At 40.5% G+C, this 21,947-nt stretch overlaps 1 protein-coding gene across 1 annotated transcript in view; it reads right to left on the reverse strand.

Moving 5' to 3' along the window:
• Positions 1 to 3,463: 3,463 nt before the first annotated feature.
• Positions 3,464 to 21,947, reverse strand: part of vps50 (VPS50 EARP/GARPII complex subunit) — a 108,510-nt gene continuing 90,026 nt past the window's right edge. The window contains exons 23-28 of the mRNA XM_034124867.1: positions 16,557 to 16,705; positions 13,404 to 13,500; positions 12,150 to 12,308; positions 9,370 to 9,491; positions 5,752 to 5,941; positions 3,464 to 5,028 (exon numbers count right to left, since the gene is read on the reverse strand). Coding sequence (XP_033980758.1) covers positions 4,909 to 5,028; positions 5,752 to 5,941; positions 9,370 to 9,491; positions 12,150 to 12,308; positions 13,404 to 13,500; positions 16,557 to 16,705 — 837 coding nt within the window. The 3' untranslated portion in view covers positions 3,464 to 4,908. The remainder of the gene's footprint in view (positions 5,029 to 5,751; positions 5,942 to 9,369; positions 9,492 to 12,149; positions 12,309 to 13,403; positions 13,501 to 16,556; positions 16,706 to 21,947) is intronic.

Below are 21,947 nucleotides of genomic sequence, written 5' to 3' on the forward strand. Positions count from 1 at the left end.
CACAATTGTTGAATAGTAAAAGACTCAGCCACAGCCACAGCCACATAAACTGAAAAAAAATGATTTAAATATTATAATATATCACCATTTTAAGTTAACATTATAAATATCAGAACAGATCAGCGCAGCAGCACAGATTTGAACAGTTTGAGATGTCATGGTAGTTTTAGTTTTGTCAAGTTCATCTGATTTAAATACTAATATTATCGGTTTGCAGTTGTATGCCTCAACCAATCAGTCAAGTTGAAGTTTAAATCGATGTCTGGTCAAAAGGTCATCACTTAATTGTATCCTACTAGACATGTATGTTTAATTGTCATAATTAGCAGCTAGTTACCTACGGTGGCCCTGAAGTGCAAGACACCACAGCATTTCAGAAAACACTACAGCATTTCAGAAAACACCACAGCATTTCAGAAAACGCTACAGCATTTCACAAAACACTACAGCATTTCACAAAACACAACAGCATTTCACAAAACGCCGCAGCATTTCAGAAAACGCCACAGCATTTCAGAAAACACAACAGCATTTCAGAAAACACAACAGCATTTCAGAAAACACCACAGCATTTCACATTGGACGGAAAGGGTATTCCGTTTAGGGAGAACACTTCTTGTTTGTGATTGGACAGAGCCAGCCAGAGAAGCACTGCTGTGATTGGTTGTTTTTGCTGCCAGTCAAGAAATTACGCTTCGTGATTGGTCAGCACCCGACAGCGCAACATGTCCCACAACATCAGCCGTTAGCTGTTAGCACACAATCAGAGCTCACAGCTCCTCATATCTGTTCAGAAACTGGACACAAGTTAAACATGTACAAACCACAGACTGTCTATGTCATGGCGAATACAGTCGCTGCTTTATTTATGTCTGTATGACGTTGTTGCGAGTGTGGACGGAGCAGCTACAGGTTAGCCTAGCCTGATGGATCCGATTCCATTCAGAAAACACGCATTTTAAAAGCTTTTCGCCTGCCGTCTTGTCTGCAGACTTGTCAAAGCATTAATTAATGGTTATTACTAACCGGTATCAGTATGTAGTTACTTCGGCATCACTTTGAAACGTGTATTACAATTAAATCACGGTCAAATATGTTCATTTTGTTGTAGTTGGTATCTCCCATAGGATTTACATGGATATACGCCCCGCCCCTTTTCCAGCGCGTCTTGTTTGAATAGAGTGGCGAAGTCCCTCCCCTTCCGGTTGAGCCCCATGGGACCTTATTTCGGAAAAGTTATGCATTGAAGTCAATGGAGAAAGATTATCTTTCGATCCCGTTTGAATTGTGCCACGAATTACACATATGATGTTTGTCAATTTAAAAGATAATTTTGCAAGTCAAAAAAATTAAAATGTGTCGTAAAACTGTGAAGTAACACATTTGTTTGTGTGAAAGGCTCAATGAACTACATCTCTGGTCAACCACACACGTCACCAAGATGGCCGTCACTACTGTCTTGTCAACAAACGATTGACTACCCTCACTATCACCACAATGAAACACGTCCTGAAGAATGTCATGCAAAGCCTGCCTTCCTTTGATTCTCTCTGAACTGCCTGGTCGTTTTAATGTTTAATGTCAACCATTTGTGCAGATGGCATGAAGTAGAAAAGATCGCCGATGCTAACGTTAGCGTTAGCATTTCTCCCCCGGAATTAAATGGTGTATTATAGAATGATCACACCGGTGACAGTACTATTCAAAGGGTTCACGAAATATGACTACTACTCTTACTGTTTAACATTTTGGGTTACTTAATGTTACTTCATGTTAAGGCTAATAAAAATGACAAGGCTGTAATGCTAACTAACGTGCTAGCTACTAGCTAGGTAGCTAACTTGATCAAGCCACTCCTGGTCGTTTCATCAGACGGGAAGCAAAAGAACGAGCAAGACCCATTGCTGGTATAATAACAACCTGGTACTAAGCACACAGGCATCTTGTTAAAGTTATCTTATCTTAGCCAGCGCCATATAGATAGATTATATCTATATTGCGCTGATCTTAGGTATCTGAATGGTGGAGGTAAACAATTGTGACATCACTTACGCGACTCTGGGATTTGTAGTCTTTCTAGTTACGTATTTTTCATAGTCTTATATTTCAACAGTTTTACGACAAACTGTGACTTTTTTGACATGGAAATGATTTTTTAAGATTGACAAACATCATATGTGTAATTCATGGCACAATTCAAACGGGATCGAAAGATAAGTTTTCTCTCCCCATTGACTTCAATGCATAACTTTTCCGGAATAAGGTCCCATACCCCGGAAGTAAGTGGGAGGGACTTCGCCACTCTATGACAGGAGCAAACACAGCTGAAAGTTGAGCGATTAGAGCGATGCGAATATTGGGTAGTCTACCATAGTATTTACATGGAGATAAGCCCCTTAAAAACCATGAATTAATAAAGCATTAATTCATGTTTTTTTCGCATCGCTCTAATCGCTCGAGTTTCACCGCGGCTGTCAGCTGTGTTTTTCTGAAATGCTGTGGTGTTTTGTGAAATGCTGTGGTGTTTTGTGAAATGCTGTTGTGTTTTCTGAAATGCTGTTGTGTTTTCTGAAATGCTGTTGCGTTTTGTGAAATGCTGTTGTGTTTTGTGAAATGCTGTTGTGTTTTGTGAAATGCTGCGGCGTTTTGTGAAATGCTGTTGTGTTTTCTGAAATGCTGTTGTGTTTTGTGAAATGCTGTGGTGTCTTGCACTTCAGGGCCACCGTAAGTTACGGCCCAAAACATATTTTGCAAGATCACAGTGACCTCCAACCACTAAATTCTGAACCACGTCCACATGGACGTTTGGGACAAAGAAATTCCCTCTTAGCATTCCTAGGATCGAGGAGTTAACTTGTTTATGAGAATACAACATGTTGTACGGACAACCCAAAAACATGTTGCCTGCGGCCATGCTCTAGCAGGCATAAATTAATCATAAATGAATGTTACTCTGTTGGATGTAATGTGGACAAATCTGTTTATAAGAGGACTTAATATATTCATGCATTAAGGCTATGGGTAATTATTTGCTGGTGCAATGGGGACATCTATATGTAAAGCAGTAGGCCATGTCACCTGTCTGTTTATATTTGGCAGCAAACATGTGGCTGACTGTCCAGAAGAAAGGGTTCAGCTTGATAGTGAAGTCAAAAGTGTGGTAAAAAAACAGTCATGCCGTTATAATGAGTCGTTAACAGCTCTTTCATTTCAATCTGATCAGCAGGCTCCTCCTAAACAGGAAGGCTGAGGGCTTGTAAGCTCGCAGGAAGCCACATTAATTACTGTGACGGCTGAGTTCAGCTTCATTAGGATGGACAGCCGCACTGCTGGAAGGAAAGACTAATATTCTGATGAATGGTGATAACGATGAAGTGCAGCACCGCAGAGATTGCAAAGGTTGGATCTGATTTATAGTTATGCATCTGATTCATGGGAATGTCAGGAAGTGAGAACAACAGAGTCCATTGTTAGTGTGTTTATTACCACAGAATCATTTTGGTTCAACCTACACATCCAACACCGATTACTGATTTTCACTATAGTGCACTTGATTTGACAATGTTTAAATATTTGCATTAGCTTCAGGTGATAAGTTACAAGATACTGAGAGGTGATAAATGACAAGCACACGTCCAGTTATCATATAAAAACCCAAACGAGACACAAAGCAAGAAATAAATACAGACGTTGTTCAAAACATTCACATGTACAGTTTTCTTTTTGTAATAGTTGCAACACACAATTTTGAAGCCATATCAAAAACTGTAACTTCAGCCCCCACCCCCAGCAGGTCTGGTCCAGTTAAACTAATGGAGAGGAGTGGAGCGGGGGGGCCTTACAGAAAGCTCGCGTAGTCGACACAGTTCAACTACTAACTCATGAGGAATCACATCATTAGTACCTGACTGCACAAACGTACACAGCGAAAAGGCCGGAGACTGAATGTCCAGATCATCTCTTTCACAAACCTCATATTTGACGAATGGAAAACAAACAAATGCAGCTAGTGCAGATTTACTCTATATTAATGCCAACTACAGCAATTTATATTATTTTCAGAACCTTCATTATATTAGATTTATGTAATTCATCGACAAAAGAAACAGAAAAAAGAAGCAGAGCGTTCAGGCACAACAAATACCCTGAAGTGAAATAAAAACACAGGACATTAAGGAGGGAATAACTTATGCAATGAATGATTAAAGTGAAAAATAACCCAGATCTATTGGATATCAATCAACCCGTGTGCCAAAGCTTTACTTCAGAAAGTAAACGTGCCTTACACTTCTTGGATCTATCCTTGGGACGATATTACCACAAAACGTTACAACATTATGCGACAAACAAATTAATTCAGCTCAAGGTTAGAATTGTATCAGAAAATTAAGAACATCCTGTTAAACAGATGGAATGCCATAAACAGCCAAATGGTCACATTACACTGATAGATCTTGTGTTTGTAGTAATATATCTGTTCCTTATGGTCGTTAAAGAAGTTAAAATGGTTGTTGTTGATGCAGACAATTTGTGGGAAAACTTTCAGCGCCGCATTTTTGTTAAATGAAAACGTGATGGGGGCATGCATTATGGTTCATCTACTGTAAGCATAGAGTAACTGCAGCATGATTGAGAGTGTTAGTATTAATGTTCATCAGAATTTCACGAGAGACGTCATGTTTTATTTTTTACCACAATAAGAGATATTAGCATTTGGCTAACATTTGAGCTTTACATCTCTGCCTACAGGAGCTCTTCGTCTGTATGTGCTGGACAGATCAAACACAACATATTCGCTATAAAGTGAAAATGAAGACATTCAGCGCTGCGCTCCACTGTGGGAGTTCCTCTGTTGGAGTGTCCTTCTCCGGCTGGATGATGTGTTCAGGGTCTGCTACGTTCATCAGCCTATCTCTTGGGTCTGTCAATGTCATCGATGGCGGCCAGCAGTTTCTGACGAGCCTTCTTGTTAATGTGTGAACCCAGACAAACGTTCACCAAGTTGGCCAGCTGCTTCATGGAGTACTCCTGAGAAGAAAAAACAACACAAAAAGGGAGTCAGCAGAGCCGGCGCGCTGCCTCTCTCAGCATGAGGCTTTCAGAGAAACGCAGGTGTTGACATTTGTCTGGGAAAATAAAACCGCTACTCAAATTAAATTGTATGTAGTGTTGCATAGAAGCTACACTGAAAAACGTTGACTTTTATTAAACATATGACTTTTTGTAACTGTATTAGGTTAGTTGAAAGCATACATTCAGGTAGGTTCAACTTAAAGGTCACCTATTACGCAAAATCCACTTCTTCATGTCTTTTCTACATAAACATGTGTCCGCTCTGTGTAAAGAGATTCTGAAAGATTCACGAAAAAAGATTTGCTCACTTTCTGTCCTGATCCATTTATATAAAAACCTGTCTGAAAATGAGCTGATTTTGGCCACTTTATGATGTCATAACGATTTTTTGGCTTGTGTAACCATTAGCCAATCACCAACCAAGGTAACCTCCCCCCATCAGCACTTTTGAAACAGGGCTGAAACAGAGGGGTTTATGGGATGCTGCAATGATCTGTTTGGTATTTGGAGCCAAACACTTCAGAGACATGTTTTGTATATATCTGAGACCTATAATATATTGATGAAAAACAGTATAATAGGGGACCTTTAATGTGATTAACCATGAACCATTTAATTAGAGTCAACGTTTCAGTTTTTTCAGTGTAACGCTACCATCTTCCATTCCTCCCGTCTCACCCTGTGGTTCTTGATAAACTGCTCCATGTCGTTCTCCGTCAGGTAGTAAGCCTTGATGTAGGTTTCGACAAACTCTTTATCAGGGATGGGTCGCAGGTCGGTCAGCTTCTCCAGCTTCATGAGGAACTGCTGGAAGTCGAGCTGCATCAGGGCCCGGCCCTCATTGCTGCATTTCTTCACGTTAGCATAGCTGCAGCAGAGGATGAAACAACAGAAAAGGGAAAGAGGAACATTAGCATTGAAGAATTCAGGTGGAGGTGGGCGATGACTGGAAAGCCTGTCCTTTTTTTCTTTTGATTCAACAAAGTCCTCACAGGTGTTGGTCATATGTGTCTGGCCGAGGGGAAATCTGTCACATTTTCCACCCTTGAATAAACGGATTCCTTACTAGCGAGCCAAATCTGTCAGCAAACTCTTTTCTCGAACTCCATGTAGCACGGTTTTAACTTTCTTATTTTAGCTCCCTGGTGTGAATTTGTTATGCATTAAAGAATTGTCTGGGAGATGGGTTTCAGCTCGTCTTATGCCAATTTCTATAAACATTAGAATTCAAATTAATCTGTCAAAGCTCCAGCAGCGAAGTTAACAAAGATATGGGAAGTCATTAAAGTTAGGGGAGAGACTCAGAATCCATTAGAGGGTAAAAACTATTTATGAATGGAAATTAAAAAAACGAGATATACGTGAAAATACTTGTGCCATTTATATTAATAATAATGAAACCTGCATGAGACACATTTAATTTTAGACTGAGATGTAACAAAGACAAATCAATCATCATTATTATTTTGTGCTTTTTATTCTGCATGCTTCCATTTTATTCAAAGTTTGATTCCTTTTAATTCGTTCTTATACCTTGCATGTGCTGGATTAAATCTGTGTGTGTGTGTGTGTGTGTGTGTGTGTGTGTGTGTCCTATATTAAATATGAAGTCAGCTTGTTCCACTGAGCTGTCTGTGGAAGAGTGTGTGTGGGCTAGTCATACACATGTATTTCAGGGTGTGTGTGTGTGTGTGTGTGTGTGTGTGTGTGTGTGTGTGTGTGTGTGTGTGTGTGTGTGTGTGTGTGTGTGTGTGTGTGTGTGTGTGTGTGTGTGTGTTGCTATCCCAGGTGTCTGGCAGCGGAGACTGTTGTCCACTGGCAGGTCGGTGACTGTGACATCTACAGAACATTAGCACACCACACACACCGCTCTCTGTGTCTCACACTTCATCTTTTCTCTCTTCTCTTTCCATCTTGTGCCTCACACTCTCTCTCCCTCTCACCCCCTGTCATCTTCTCTCGTCCCTTTGCTTCAGGCCTGCCAGCGTTTGGCGCTGAGTGTTTGAGCTTCGCCTCAGAATGCTAACAGAGCCATCTCTCGGAGTCTGAGGGGACTCGAGCGCTGGACAGAGAAATTAAACAACAGGCTAAGCGAGGCGGAGAAGAAACAAACAAATATGACCACCACCGCGCCTCGCTGAGGCAGAGGGGGGGGATGATATGTGTGTGTGGAGGGAATGTATTTGGAGAACCAGGCAGACGGCAGGAGTCTGCAAAAGCTGCTTCAAGTTGCCAAGCATCGCATTCGTAATGGGCCATTTGTTCGCTGGAATGGGTTCAAAAGTTCTCTTACGCAATGGGAAGAAAAGTACTCAGCGAATGTGTTGGGATGTAAACATGTTCCCTTTTCTCAGTGGGTGAGGGCAAGCTTTTTACTGAGGCTTTATATCCAATGTTGTCCTTCTTTAAACACTTCGCAGGCACTAAACCATTTAACGGACCATTTTCTCCGCCTGCTATTACAACCCCACATAAACTCTCACTGCAAACCGAACAAATGAGCGACTCAGACCGACGTCGGGCTCCACAGCAGCCAATTTCTTGTTCCCAATAAAAATGTGTGTAACCTCATGATAATTGTCGGCTGTTAGCGACTGGCACCGTCACGGTCGAGCGTCTCTGCTGTGCATCCAGTCCGAGGGGGGGGGGGGGGGGGGGGGGAGGGGGAAATCACACCTTCAATCTGAAAACCTACTTCACACTTTCCGAGTGAAGTGATGCAGGTGCTGAGGAAAAACACTCTGAGGCTCCGTCACCTGTCACAACCCATACGTCTCGCTTAAAAGTGGTGAAATGCATTATAAGGGATTTGTCAAGAACGTTTGACACTTTTTGTGAGTGGCCTGTTTAATGCAACTCCCCGATGGACAGATGTGACTGGCACACAGGGTTGCCAGCACGAGGAGAGAAAGATCTGCCGGGGATTTAGATTGTGTTTTCTGTGCGGGATTATTCAAAAGAAACCTGGCAACGCTGTTTCTAAGTTTCTAGCTAATTTCCCCTTGGTCTTCATGGCATTTGACAACATGCTTTGGAAACATTTTTCTCTTTTAATTTATGATGCGCAGATGTTCAAACTGAGAGATAAACAAATAAAGACTTTAGGAGGATAGAGAAATTCCACTTCTCCTTGATCATTATCTCTGAAAACCTAGAGAGTGGGATGCAGTGACTCACACATGCTGTTGGGAAGTGTTCAGCTTAGACTCTGTTTACGACTGTGACCCCAGAGACATTTTCAAGCACAACCAAAAAGGTTGTCATAACGATACGTGACAATAGACTTAAAATTCCCTGTGGACGTAAGAAAGAAAAATCGGTGTTATGTGGGTCTGCCTGTAATTTGGCTTGGTAACATTACAGTTCTGAATAATTCATGATACTAAAATGTGGATTGAGCAATATGCATTTCCTTCGTCCCTGCATTTTGGTTTCCAGACCTGAATTGATTCTTGAATAGCTGCTGAGATTTCCTAAATGAATATTCAATTCACACACACCTGAATGAGGCTTCTACTAAACCGATAAACTATCAATAGGATTGCTGACTTTTTATTTTTTAATATATTTGTGAATAATGCATTAATTCAGGTAGGAACTGCTTACTGGAAGGAAATCCACAAAGTAACAACACTTTTTTTTTATTGGCAGGAAAAAGTGAATTCATAGCATGTAGGATTTCAACATCACGTTTGACCTTTGGAGCTTTTCTCCTGACATTTTGTGTGGGTAGGTGACCTCACTACGACTCAATCTTGGATATGCACATATAAATATAAAGAAATGGATGTAACTTGTGTGGGAAATCCAGCCGTGACAACACCAAGCAAGGACAAACTCCACACTTGACTTGTTCTCTTACTCTGGATGTGTGTTAGGGGGAATAAATGGAAATCAACAAAGCGTAAAGAGAAGTCTATAACGCTCAGGTGAAGTTCAAATAACTGCAATCTCCTCTGACAGGTTGTAAAGACTATCCAATAAGATAAACTTCATGTAAGTCTAATTGTCTTTTCATCAGATATTGAGGCACAAACAGGAAGTAGCTTTATCAAACCTAATTCAATATATTTTGTCTAAATAAATGACCATGTGCATTTCAAGAACTGTGTCCCGCTGATTTACAGTTTGACACATAAAGAAAATATGACACCCACTAAAATGTGTTGTTCTACAGAGATTTCAACAATAATTCAAAGTGACGAAAAAAGCCGCTTTGGCTGCTACCTCAGCAGACTGACGCCAGACTGCACACCTCCCCTTGAAGCTGAAGAGGTGTTTTATGACTTCTCTTACCCCTCTACTAGAGTCCTGTTGGCCAGGCGAATGCAGTGCTCCCACAGGACGTTGGACACAGGCAGGGGGATGCGTACATGTCTGGAAACATCCTCCAGACGTTTGTTAAACTGCTCGAACTCCTGCGAAGGTAGAGGAGAGAGATGAACATAGTTAACTTGAGTGGCATAGCAAGTAGGAAAATAAATGAATTTCAAGTGGTTTTAACTTCTTTATAACGATTTATCCATACTATCTCAATGTAAAACACTTTATTAGCTTGTGCAAGGTTTGATAAATAAACACACACCTATGTATACTATAATGTATTGACTGTACAGTGGAAACAAGCCAGTATGGGATGATAAAACTTGAACTGGAAGATGTAAACATAATAAAAGTCTTCACAGCCGACACTATACATGCACTTCCTCTGACTCACTCTCAGCTACTCTGTGTTCCTGGATGACTTCCAACACCAAACCTTACTTGGAAAAGCTGAACAGTGTTATAAAACGACCTCGTGCTGTGAATTTCACAACCCAGTTATTTACAGTGTGCAAAAATAAACTATAATAGGGATTTGTATTAATGAATCTCTGCTATAAATCAAGCATGTTTATACATTTGACATACCAAGACGATTCTAAATATGGGTACAAGAACCTCGAAGCGATCAAGGAGAAATACTTTTTCCCAAGCCTATAGTATGTCTGGGTTTTTGTAACGCAACTCTACTTTAGCCGAGCTGATTTAATGATTTTGCAGTCTGGACTAATGAACAAAACATCCTGAAGCAAACGGAGCAGGAAGTATGAACCCACTAAGCCACAAATCATGCGTTAAAACAAATCTTTTGAGCACTGCTAAGTACTCTTCATAGGATTGGGAGCATCCAAACTGGACTCATTCATTCACTTTTTGATGCATTCAGGCACAATAGTCAGCCTTTGGACTGTTTAATCATATCTTTCAATACATACTTGATATTACATTTGAGATTTGTGCTATAGTTACATCAGAGATCTCACCATTTCTTGCAAGAAAAACATGGTTTTCATGCCCAAGTACATACAAAGGACACCAGTCTTGAGGGAGTTGTTACAACTGGCCTCCACATGCTTACTCTTTCATGTTTTAACACATAGAAAAAAAGAGGAAACATCTCAGCGGACGGTGTTGGCTGCAGGATACAAACACACACAGTTTTGGTCACAAGTGGCCCGAAGCTACCTCTTTTGATGCTTCTGTTTTGTAGCTATAAAAAATGTGCACTATTTACTCAATGCACTCTGAATTGTTCAATTATGGATGATATTATACAATTATGATATTACGTTGCTGTTTACAGGGAACAAATTGCAGAACATCAGAACTGGTCAAAAATAAGATGGATGTGTCTCAGGAGAAATATGTGGTTTTCCTGGTGTGACTTTTCAAATATATGTCTGTCTCAACTTTAATTCAAACTGCATCTTATAAAAAAAGAAAGAAAATGAAGCTGAATTTGAAGGAGACGTACACAATCACCATTAATTTTGCAGCCAAGAGTGAAATGTGATTCATTCACAAACAGTCTCACAATAGTTTCTGACTTAAGCAGCTTGTCAATGAAGTCATTCTGAGGCTGCTGCATTTCCTCGCCACTTTATATGCAAATCAATGCCATTGTTGAATGCCAGTGATCAACCTGAACTCATGAATAAAATATTCTCCCGTATGCAGTACAAGAAAATGTAGCGCACTCTTTTCAAGCAATGCACAAAACACAATCCATAAGCATTATGAGTGTCTGACAAGTTTGCAGAGAAGGCTATTAGCAGCTGATGAGGAAAAGTACCTTCCTGTTGTAACATGCATCATGTCAGTCCATCAGCTGGACCACTTTGTCACGGTTGGGTATTTAACCCAGGCTAGTGACACAGAGATTCCCCTCAGGTAATTTAAAAGCTCATAAGCTTAATTAGTTGGACTAAACTGCAGAGCCGCCGGAGCTGGACGAAGATCTATGAGCCATTTAAGAATTTAAAAGGCAAGTTTACGATCTTTTTACAGACTTTTAACCGTGACTGTTTGCGTGTTTATTTATTAAACCTTTCAATAACATCTGTGTTTTACATTTTGATTTAATCAGCAGCTTTTTAAAACATGCTGATGCATAAGTAGGGATTAGTCTTGGTTAAGTGCTGCTCTGCTCAGGATTTCACACGGCAGCGAGCCCTTCAGACCTTTCTGCTTCTAATGGCAAAGGTTATAAAACTAGTGCAGTGTGTCCTTCCATCCCATGCAACATTTATAGGGGATAAGTGGGCAGCATGCATAAAGACACACATTTAGAGGAAATCTTCCACTTCCAAAAATACATGCAGGACTGGTGAGCTCTGACGCATTTAACAAAACTTCAGGAGAGATCTGCATTCAACTCTCAACAGCTCACCCACCCTGTGCTAAATTATTCAGCACATCCCAAATAATTCATATTAAAAGGTCCCTGAATGAACTAAAACTCATAAAGGGACACAAGGAACTTCTTGACTTTAAGTGGAATAAAGACTAATCCTTAATGTTAATGACACAGATGTTAAAAGGATAAACACAGATGACATTTCTCAAGACAAACAAAAACACTGTAAGGAAAATACCCGCTAGCTAAAAGCAAATCTGTTGCCTGTTGTTTGTTCAACTTTTTGTGGATATTTTACTTTAATGAATCCAATACCATAATTGTAATGTCTAGCCTACATTATAGCACATAACAAGTTCCATCAACAGTCACCTTGGCATTTCTTCTGAAACCTTACCTTCAACAGGACGTCCACGTATACATTATGCTGGGACATTATCTCCCTAATGTCCCATTTAACTCCAGCCATCAGGAGCAACATTTGTTCATAGTCGATGGCCTTAGCCGCAACAATCCAGTAAATTGGTTTCCGAAGTTCACTGGCTGTAGAAACCGTCTGAGAGGGAAAAGAAAATAGATCTTTGTGAGTTACACAATGTGTTTTTTATTGTCATGAACGTAGAAAACATTTTGTGCGACACACATAGAGTCGAGGTCACCTTGCACGTCATCAATTCCACAATATTTCCAAGAGTGAAATCATGGGACATGACCTTCATGTGATGTTTGGGGTAAATAGACCTGTCTATGTGCCTGAACATTTCAAATGTCAAGTTGACAAGAAAAGAAAAGACTGAGTGTGGTTGTGAGCAACGGACAATTGTCTCCTTTGTTGTTGGGGAACAGCACTGAATGCAGGTTGGCAGTTACATGCTTGTTTAGCTTTACTGAGAAACAGGCCTTTAGAGAGAACAAAGCAAAGTTATCATCAATTATATTCATTTGGACACTAACGGGTATTTATTAAGGCAGAAATGCCAATTAGTTAAACACCAATTATTAATAGTGATTCTGACATATGCTTTGATTCTATAATAGATAACAACGCATGATAAGGAGATGATTGGTTCCGCCTGTGTGAGTCTAGCTGACAGTGACGACCTGGTTTGCAGTAACTGTATCGCACGCACGTACGCACGCACGCAGTAACTGTATCGCACACGCACACACACACCCTGAAATACATGTGTATGACTAGCCCACACACACTCTTCCTGACATTCCACAGACAGCTCAGTGGAACCAGCTGACTTTATTAATAATTTAATATAGGACACACACACACACACACACACACACACACACACACACACACACACACACACACACACACACACACACACACACACACACACACACACACACACACACACCACACACACACACACACACACACACACACACACACACACACACACACACACACACACACACACACACACCACACACACACACACACACACACACACACACACACACACACACACACACACCACACACACACCACACACACACACACACACACACACACACACACACACACACACACACACACACACACACACCCACACACACACACACACACACACACACACACACACACACACACACACACACACACACACACACTAGGGAGCAGGTGTAAACATACCTGGGAGTAAAACTGTTGCAGGAAGGGCTTCTTGGCTGCCGGCATCATCGTGTCCAGGTGGAACTGAAGGGATTCAAACTGTTCAGCCAGAAACACCCTGAGGAGCAAAAACAGGATCATATCATATCAGATATTTTCGACTTATTTAGTTCAGTTTAAAGACCTACATTGGAGCAACTGACAATAAGAGACTGAACATCAGACGTTACGTTGGTTAAAATCATGTAAATATACAAATAAAATGCTAACCTACACAACCTAGAGACATTTCTGTAAAATTGTTAGCACTGCTTACCTTACTGAAGCTAACGCTAACCCTCTTCCTTCTTTCAAAAATATTTAGTTGTTGTTACTGTTCAATGATCACCATTCTTTGCAATCTAATTCCTCCCCTTGGTAATTAAAGATCAGTGTAATAAATAATTAAGTCGGATAGACTCCAGTGTTGTCACGACATTAATTATCTCTCAACTCCGCACGTTGTGAGACGAGCTTTCATTAATTAAAATCTCTCAAGGCACCCGTTTTTCTTTTATAATGAATAGATTTCAATGATCTTAACAACCTTTAAAAACATTGAGTCGAAGTGAAGTAGCAGGAAAAGAAAAACAGGGCATACAGTAGCAAAAGCAATGTGCAGAGACCTGATACAACCTTTCCAGCACTGTGACAGAATAAAGACCTTTGTGCTCGCACTGATCCATGAAGTTTTACTGTACGCTAAATACAAGTGAGAGGGAGCTGTTTGGGGTCACAGTGAGTTTAAAAAGCACGACTGCTACAGTATAGCCCGGCTCACATAGTGATTTGTTTACAGTTCCAGGTCAACAACAACACAACTTATCGGACGGTGCTATTTAAAGGAAGAAAACAACTCAACAAGACATGAGGGCCAATTCTGTTTTGATCTCTCTCAGAAAGCACTCTGAGCTCCAGGATTTGAGCAGTTTTTGTACAAATGAAACATTTTGTCTCGTTTTTTTTATATTAAGAAGGGGGGGGGGGGATTTAATATTATCTCAAAAACAACACATATTGAATGCATTGGGATGTTTTTCTTAAAGCAACCTCTCTATTTTAACGTCCATTTCCAAGGAATATTGTAAAAGATGTGAGCCTGAGGTAAAGGTTAGAATAACTTAATGACTGATTGACTGATTTACCTGCAATTGTTGAGAACTGATAGCACTGATGCTAAATGAACATCTGTAAGGATGCTGCACAACAGTGAATATGTGTAACTACAATATAAATATTTATATTAAAAGCAACAATTAACATGATTAAGTGCCGTCTTATTATTTCTGCTAAATCTGAAAGCACTTTAATAAACACTGCCCAAACTCCATTAATGAGCACAAAGGATGTTTTTCTTTTTAATATGCAGCATCAATTATATTAAGGTTACCTGGAACAACTTAACTACGGAAAGGAAAAGCCCACACTGCATTTCACACTTATAGCGGGTAAAATGATGTGTGATCAAATAGAATGACACCGATTAAAAAGTATTGAACACAAGGGAGGTGAAAAAGGCGTGGGAAGCTGAATAACAGCCTGAAATATGAACAGCAGAGAGAGGGTTAACTTACAGGGATCTTATCTTTAGTTTCTGCATTTAAGTATATCTTGGTTTTATCCTGGGTTTAACACTGCATGCTACCTGTTAAGCCCCAAAGACCCCGTCGGCGGGTCCTTTTTTTTTTCCACAAATTAAAAAAAAAATATATATATATATTTTTTTTTTTTTTTTTGGATGGAATGAATACCTATGGTGATAATTCAATGTAATACACAATTTGTATAGTCTGGTACCTGAAAAAGGTCAAATGGCACTGATGGAACCAGATGTACCCAAATGTGCCCAAAGCTTATTCCGCCTGGAATCTTTTTTGCTAAACCTCTCTAAAAAGGTCAGATTTCACTTGTTTTGCCTCAATCTTGATACAGGGTACTTATTATATGTTATACTTTGGATTCCTAAAGCTTTTAGTCTACCATCCCATCATTCAAGGGTGGTTTTCACTATAAGTAATGTTTTTTCTTTAGGCGGAGGTAAGAATTTACCTTTTTTTGCTATGTTCCATCTGAATTTATTCTGACTCAGAAAAATCTATATTGATTCTGACACTTCTACATCCAACTCACAGATGTAACCTTGCTTTGATAAAAGAAATTATTCATATAACCCTTTTAGAAATTAAGTTGTAGTCATTTGTTTTGGGCATGTCATTTTCGAGCCTGAAACCTGAAAAACAGGCTCGGGGCTTAACAGGTTAAGATGCCACATATGCTCACAACACACACTAAGGTAAGCTGCCTTTTCCTACAACACCTTTTTCAGACGGAATACTTTTCATGCAGTTCTGCCCAGAATAAGTCTGACATGTTTCTCCCTCGGGATCTTTTCGTTTTGAAACTTTACCAGAGAAATATTTCCACCTCTGCACTTGAGCTCTTTTACTTTCATTATTCTTCTGAGGCTTTTGGCTGCCCCGAGATACATGAAAAACTCGTGTGAGGGAGTGTACGCCTATTCAGCGTTTTTGCAGCGGTGTCATCTGGGCCCCTTGGTTAACAGAATTTCATTATAAAGCACTTGTACGCTGCAGACTTCTCAAGGTCCAGGAGTTGTCGCACTGATTATAGTTTAATCTAATTATGTACGAGGGCACTTTTGTGAAGTGTGTGTGGATGTACTAGACATAGATTAACATGGAGAATAACAACATGGGCGGGCAAGAGGGGAAACATTTGTAATAATTGAGCCGCTGATTGCAAGAGTTTAACCCAAATAGTAAATCATAGGGGAGAGCTTATTATAAGGGGCGAAGAAATTCCTCCCTCTGTTTCATACAAATATTTGTTCTCCTCATCAAGCTGTAGGCAGTGCAAAATGTCATGGCAAGCCTGTGTAACACTGCCCAATGAAATGATGACCACCTGGAGCAGGGGCAGCGATCAAATATCAAGCTATTTCTCTCGATAATAGAAAATGCTTTGATAGATATAACTGCCATCACACTGCCAGGACACTGCTGTATTAAACGTTCTCCCTCATAACAGAGGAATACAGACCCAACATGATGTGTGCCGTCTAAATGTGTAATAAAATTGCATGTTTTATATTTTTCTGCTATCTGGAGTACTTACAGAGATTCAGTGGCCACCACTCTCTGTGCGAGCCCATAAAGAGTCCCACTGTTGGTGAGGACCACCATTTGGCTGAGGTGGGGGCTGGGCACCTTCTCCTTCCTGTCCTCCGCTGCTCCATGGACTCCTGAAGTCTCCCCCAATGCCTCCTGGGAAACACACAGGTGGACAGGCATGTTAGCAGAGAAGCTAAAATATGTACATTTATACTGTAGTATCCCTGACATTTCAGCTTCCACAGATATAAGAGACACTTGATAACAGTTGAATGGTTCATCTTCTATATTTAGTTCATATGGAGCGCTTGGTCTGAGTTATGCAGTACAGAATACAGTCAAATGTAGGTGTTATTAGCAAGGTTATATATCGTTATACATCCAATTCAATGACTTTTCAAGGACTTTCCAGGAATAATTCCCCTTATAATTTAAGCACACAAATCAAGTTAAATCACTGATACACCTACAAATGCTTATTCTAAACACTGGTAATTGTTTTATTAAGCTCACAGAAAAAGTATCAAAAGAACTTCAATTTTCACTTTTCTAAAATGAACAAACTTTCAATAATCTTTTTATTTATTTTTTATTGAGTCAGGCACAATGAGTTACATTTATACGGTCTATATTTCTGCACATGGTGTCAATACCACGTCCAAGGCCTCAGCGAGGTGTTTGAAAATGCTTGTCCAGTATCCTTGTAGGCGAGGACAAGACCAAAACATATGAGTCATGTTTGCTGGTGACGTGTGACATCTGTTACAGGTATCCGTGACATTAGGGTATATTTTGGAGAGTTTAGAGTAGATGTAATAGATACGGTGGACAACTTTAAGTTGTATAAGATTGAGCCTGGAACAGGACGTACTATTGTTCACTCTCGCTAATACGCCATCCCAGACATCAACATCTATTGCTTGGACTAGTTCATCTTCCCAATCTTGCTTGATTTTACCAAGAGATGTTTCTGTGAGACGGGAGATGGAATTGTAAATTGGTTGTTAGAGTGTCCAGAATTGAGTCAATTATTGAATCTGGGGGGATATTGGGAAATGAAGGGTTATTTAGTTTAACCCAGTTACGGACCTGGAAGTAGCGAAATAGATGAGAGTCTGGGAGGCTACATTTGTCAGAGAGTTGGCTAAAGCTACCAAAAACATTGTTGATGTAAAGTTCCCTTACTCTGATAAGGCCTAATCTCTGCCACATAGAGAAGGTCCCATCAGTGTGAGGGGGGAGAAAGAGATGGTTGTTGCGAATGGGACTATGAATAGAGGATCCATGAAGTCCATGAGCACTTCTACATTGGGACCATTTAGGGTGGAAACAACCATCGGGTTTTTCGAATATTGAGTCGGCCGGCTGGGTAATGTAGAAGTAAAACTTTCAATAATTTCAATGACCCGTGAGTTATTATCAGAAGACACACATAGACATAAGAAGGTACCAGAGTGAGCATTGATTAAAACATCCGATACATCTTTTAAATGATTTGTAACCATCAGTGTAAATGTGTTACGGTTTCTAAGGAGGCGCTGCAGAGGAAGAGCCCGCTCCTCTAACCTGACATAACAGATGTTTCCCATGCAAAAATGAAGACTGGTAGGTAAGCACAATCTGAAATTCAATCAACCTTGTGGAACTCGGTTACATCCAAAGCACACACTCTAAAATTCTGCTGACCAAACACTCCTCAACAGAAAGCATTTATCTTCCTTTTGATATATTCCACTACACCTATCCATCCCGCAGCCCCTTTATCCCTCCATTGTTAAAACAATAGGAATAGAAAAAAAAGAGATATTCCATCTTAAATCCCTTCCCATCAATCACAGTAATCCATTTCTGCATACACAGCCGTTGAGATTCCACACAGGAGGGCAGATCTTATTATTTTCTATAAAGGTATGATGAATCACATTGGCATGAAGGGTCTTGCAACTTGCAGACGCAAAGCCCCTTGTAACAGCTTCTGGGAGATCAATAGCAATGACAAAGGTAAGGAATGAACGGGAGCGATTAATGCTGTAGCAAATCAAACACTTACATACTGTACTCCTTTGCAATCTGGGTCTAATATTGTGTATGTGCACCATTATTTCACATGGCAGATTTTAATCACCAACTCACAAACACAGAAAAATGTTCAGAGTTTCAGAAGATTTCAAAATAAAGAAGTGCGTAAATCAAAGGATAATGTATGAATAAATGGTAACCATCATCAAAAAAAACGAATTAAATGTAATATAGATTTTGTGATATAAGAGATCTATATCTCACACGTTTTATCACGGCTGAAGACTAGGAAGAAAGCAGTGATCTTTTGCTGAATACAAAGCAGTTTTAAGCAGCGGTGTGCACAGATTTAAGAAGATGACGTCTCTTGCATTCTATTCCCTTAAATAAGAGATATAATCGGCCCAGCATACAGGACAAAAATGCAGAGTATGCAGCTCAAAAGACAATTTATGGTTGTCCTGGACCGAGACCTACGGTGTGAAAACTGCAACCTTTCCACAACCTCAGAGTTATCTCCCGGCATTCAATCAGTGCTGCAAAAAACATTATCCGTCTGAAATAAAATGTTATCACATTGAGAAGATTAACACTTGAATTTATATTACTTTTACATTTATAGCTAAGGGTATCTAATGGCTTCACCGTGGAGGTTGCAATATATCTCTCCTAAGAGCAACTCTCTGCAAATATAATAAGCCTTTTTAAAGGTCAGAAACGTGAATACCATAATGAATGAAACACGGATGGTAAAATCAAATAGGAAAAGCTTTAAATAGCAAGTAAAGAATGAAAAGGGAACTCATAACATTACATAATTGAAAGGGATACTCTTACGTTTTTTAATACACATGTGATTATAAACTTAGAGATTGTTTTATTCCTTCGACTGAATGAATAGCTGCAAGCCTCTGATGTTTAGACCACCAGAATAGAAAGGAAAGGACAAAAAGCACACTGCGATCTTTTTTCTACTGCAGACTTTGTGTCCTTTGGCAACAGACTGCAGATAATTCACAGCACGACCTCTCTCCACACCGAAGTCTCCACACCCTGGCCTTTGTACAGCTGGAGTTACTGAACGTTTCGTTATTCTGTACTTAAGGCTAAAAGGGGAGACAGTAAAGCTCCAAACTTATGATGCATTTTGTATTTAATCACTGAAGTGAACAGATGTTTGATTTAGTCATTTTATTCACTGCTAATTTTTTGGAGTAAGCATCAAGCATAGGGTTGAACTGGTTGACTTATGCTGCAAAAAAATACAATGATTTATGCCAAGCCCCATAATCTTCAACAGCACAAATAAATGCATGTAATTCTCTTCAGTCCTGAAGTTAAATGTCAGCGAGGTCTCAGATCACTGTTAATGGTTAGAGAGGGACAGCCCTAAACACATGACAGCACATAAACATGACTAACAGTGCAGAGGTTATGGAGCTAATCCAGAAGGGCCATTAGCACACACTTAATGCACAAATGACTTAAAATTTGGGCTGTGGTAAAAGCTGTTGAGCAGCAGCGGCTGCTGGCCATTTGTATCAATGACGTCCCGGATTAACAGAAACACGCGAAAAGACAAAGTATTGATGTCATAATGACTGCTGTTCCTCTTTTTGTCGTGCGTAAATTGTTTGGTGACGCAACATTCAGCATATTAAAAGACAACTGCTATACACTGTGGCCAAAACATGCATTAGCACTTGTACTTCTAATCTCTCTCTGCTAACATCCTTTTGTATTCAAATCCTGGAAAAGCCTCAGGACCCGATGGAGTACTTGGAAAAGTACTCAAAGCTTGTGCTGACCAGCTTTCAGGGGCCCTGACCAGGATATTCAACCTGTCCCTGTCACAAGCTTGCATTCCATCCTGTCTGAAGACGGCTACCGTCATTCCTGTCCCCAAAAAGACACCAGTCAGAGAGCTCAAAGACTACAGGCCTATAGCCCTAAGATCGGCGGTGATGAAATGTTTCGAAAGTCTGATAGCCGACTACATCAAAGCCAGCCTCCCACCCTCCCTCGACCCTCATCAGTATGCCTACAGAGCTAACAGATCCACGGATGATGCCATCGCCACGGTCCTTCACACAGCTGTGAGCCACCTAGAAGTCCCAGGCAACTATATCAGGATGCTGTTTGTCGATTTTAGCTCAGCTTTTAATACCATCATACCTGACATACTAGTGGAAAAACTGTCAAGCCTAGGTTCCCCCCCCCCCCCATCATATGCGCCTGGATAAACAATTTCCTTACAGACCGTCCTCAGACAGTGAAAATAGGCCCTTGCTCCTCCACCCGCACCCTCAGCACTGGCTCCACGCAGGGCTGTGTGCTGAGCCCTCTACTCTACACACTCTACACACACGACTGCTCTCCCATTCACCCCTCCAACTCCATTATAACATTTGCAGATGACACCACGAGTCGGCATACAGAGACGAGATCCTGAAGCTGTCTGCATGGTGTTCAGCAAACAACCTATATCTGAACACAAGCAAAACAAAAGAAATCATCATAGACTTCAGAAAACACCGTCCAGAACCCGCCCCCCTTCACCTCAATGGAGAGAGAGTGGAGAGGGTCTCCACCTTTAAGTTCCTGGGGGTACACATTTCAGAGAGCCTTAGCTGGACAGCACACACCACTGCAGCAGTTAAGAAGGCCCAGCAGCGACTACACTTCCTGAGGGTGCTTCGGAGAAACAGACTGAACAAGAAGCTGCTGGTGTCCTTCTACCGGGCGACCAATACTGTCATACTCCATCTCTGTGTGGTATGTTGGATGTTCAGCTGCGGACAAGAAAGCCCTGCAGAGAGTGATTAGGATGGCAGAGAAAACCGTCGGCTGCCCCCTGCCCTCTCTGGAACACATCTCCACCTCCCGCTGCCTCAGCAGAGCAAACAAAATAATAAAGGACAGCTCTCACCCAGGTCACAGACTGTTCTGTCTCCTGCCTTCTGGGAGGAGATACAGGAGCTTCAAGTCACGGACAAACAGACTAAAAAACAGTTTCTACCCCTGGGCCGTCAGGCTGCTTAACCACCACACTTAATGCAATAACCGTAACCATCTCCACACATATACACACTTTGAATGCACTTTTAAAATGATAAACTATTTTTATATCAATATTTGTAACTATTTATTCCCCCCGTATGATTGCTTATGTTGTCTGTCCTACTGCCGTGTTTTTAATGTTATGCATGTCTAGTTTTTGCACTCTGAATCTCGTTGTACTTTTTGTATAATGACAATAAAAGGCTTTAACTTAACTTTAAAATCATTTATTTTTTTAGATCTAATTCTACTGGGGTCACTGAAACGATGCACTTCAAGAACGCTTTGTTTGAGAATGATTTATATGATGATGGCT

This window comes from Trematomus bernacchii, unplaced genomic scaffold (assembly GCF_902827165.1).
Source record: "Trematomus bernacchii unplaced genomic scaffold, fTreBer1.1, whole genome shotgun sequence".
Lineage (NCBI taxonomy): Eukaryota > Metazoa > Chordata > Actinopteri > Perciformes > Nototheniidae > Trematomus > Trematomus bernacchii.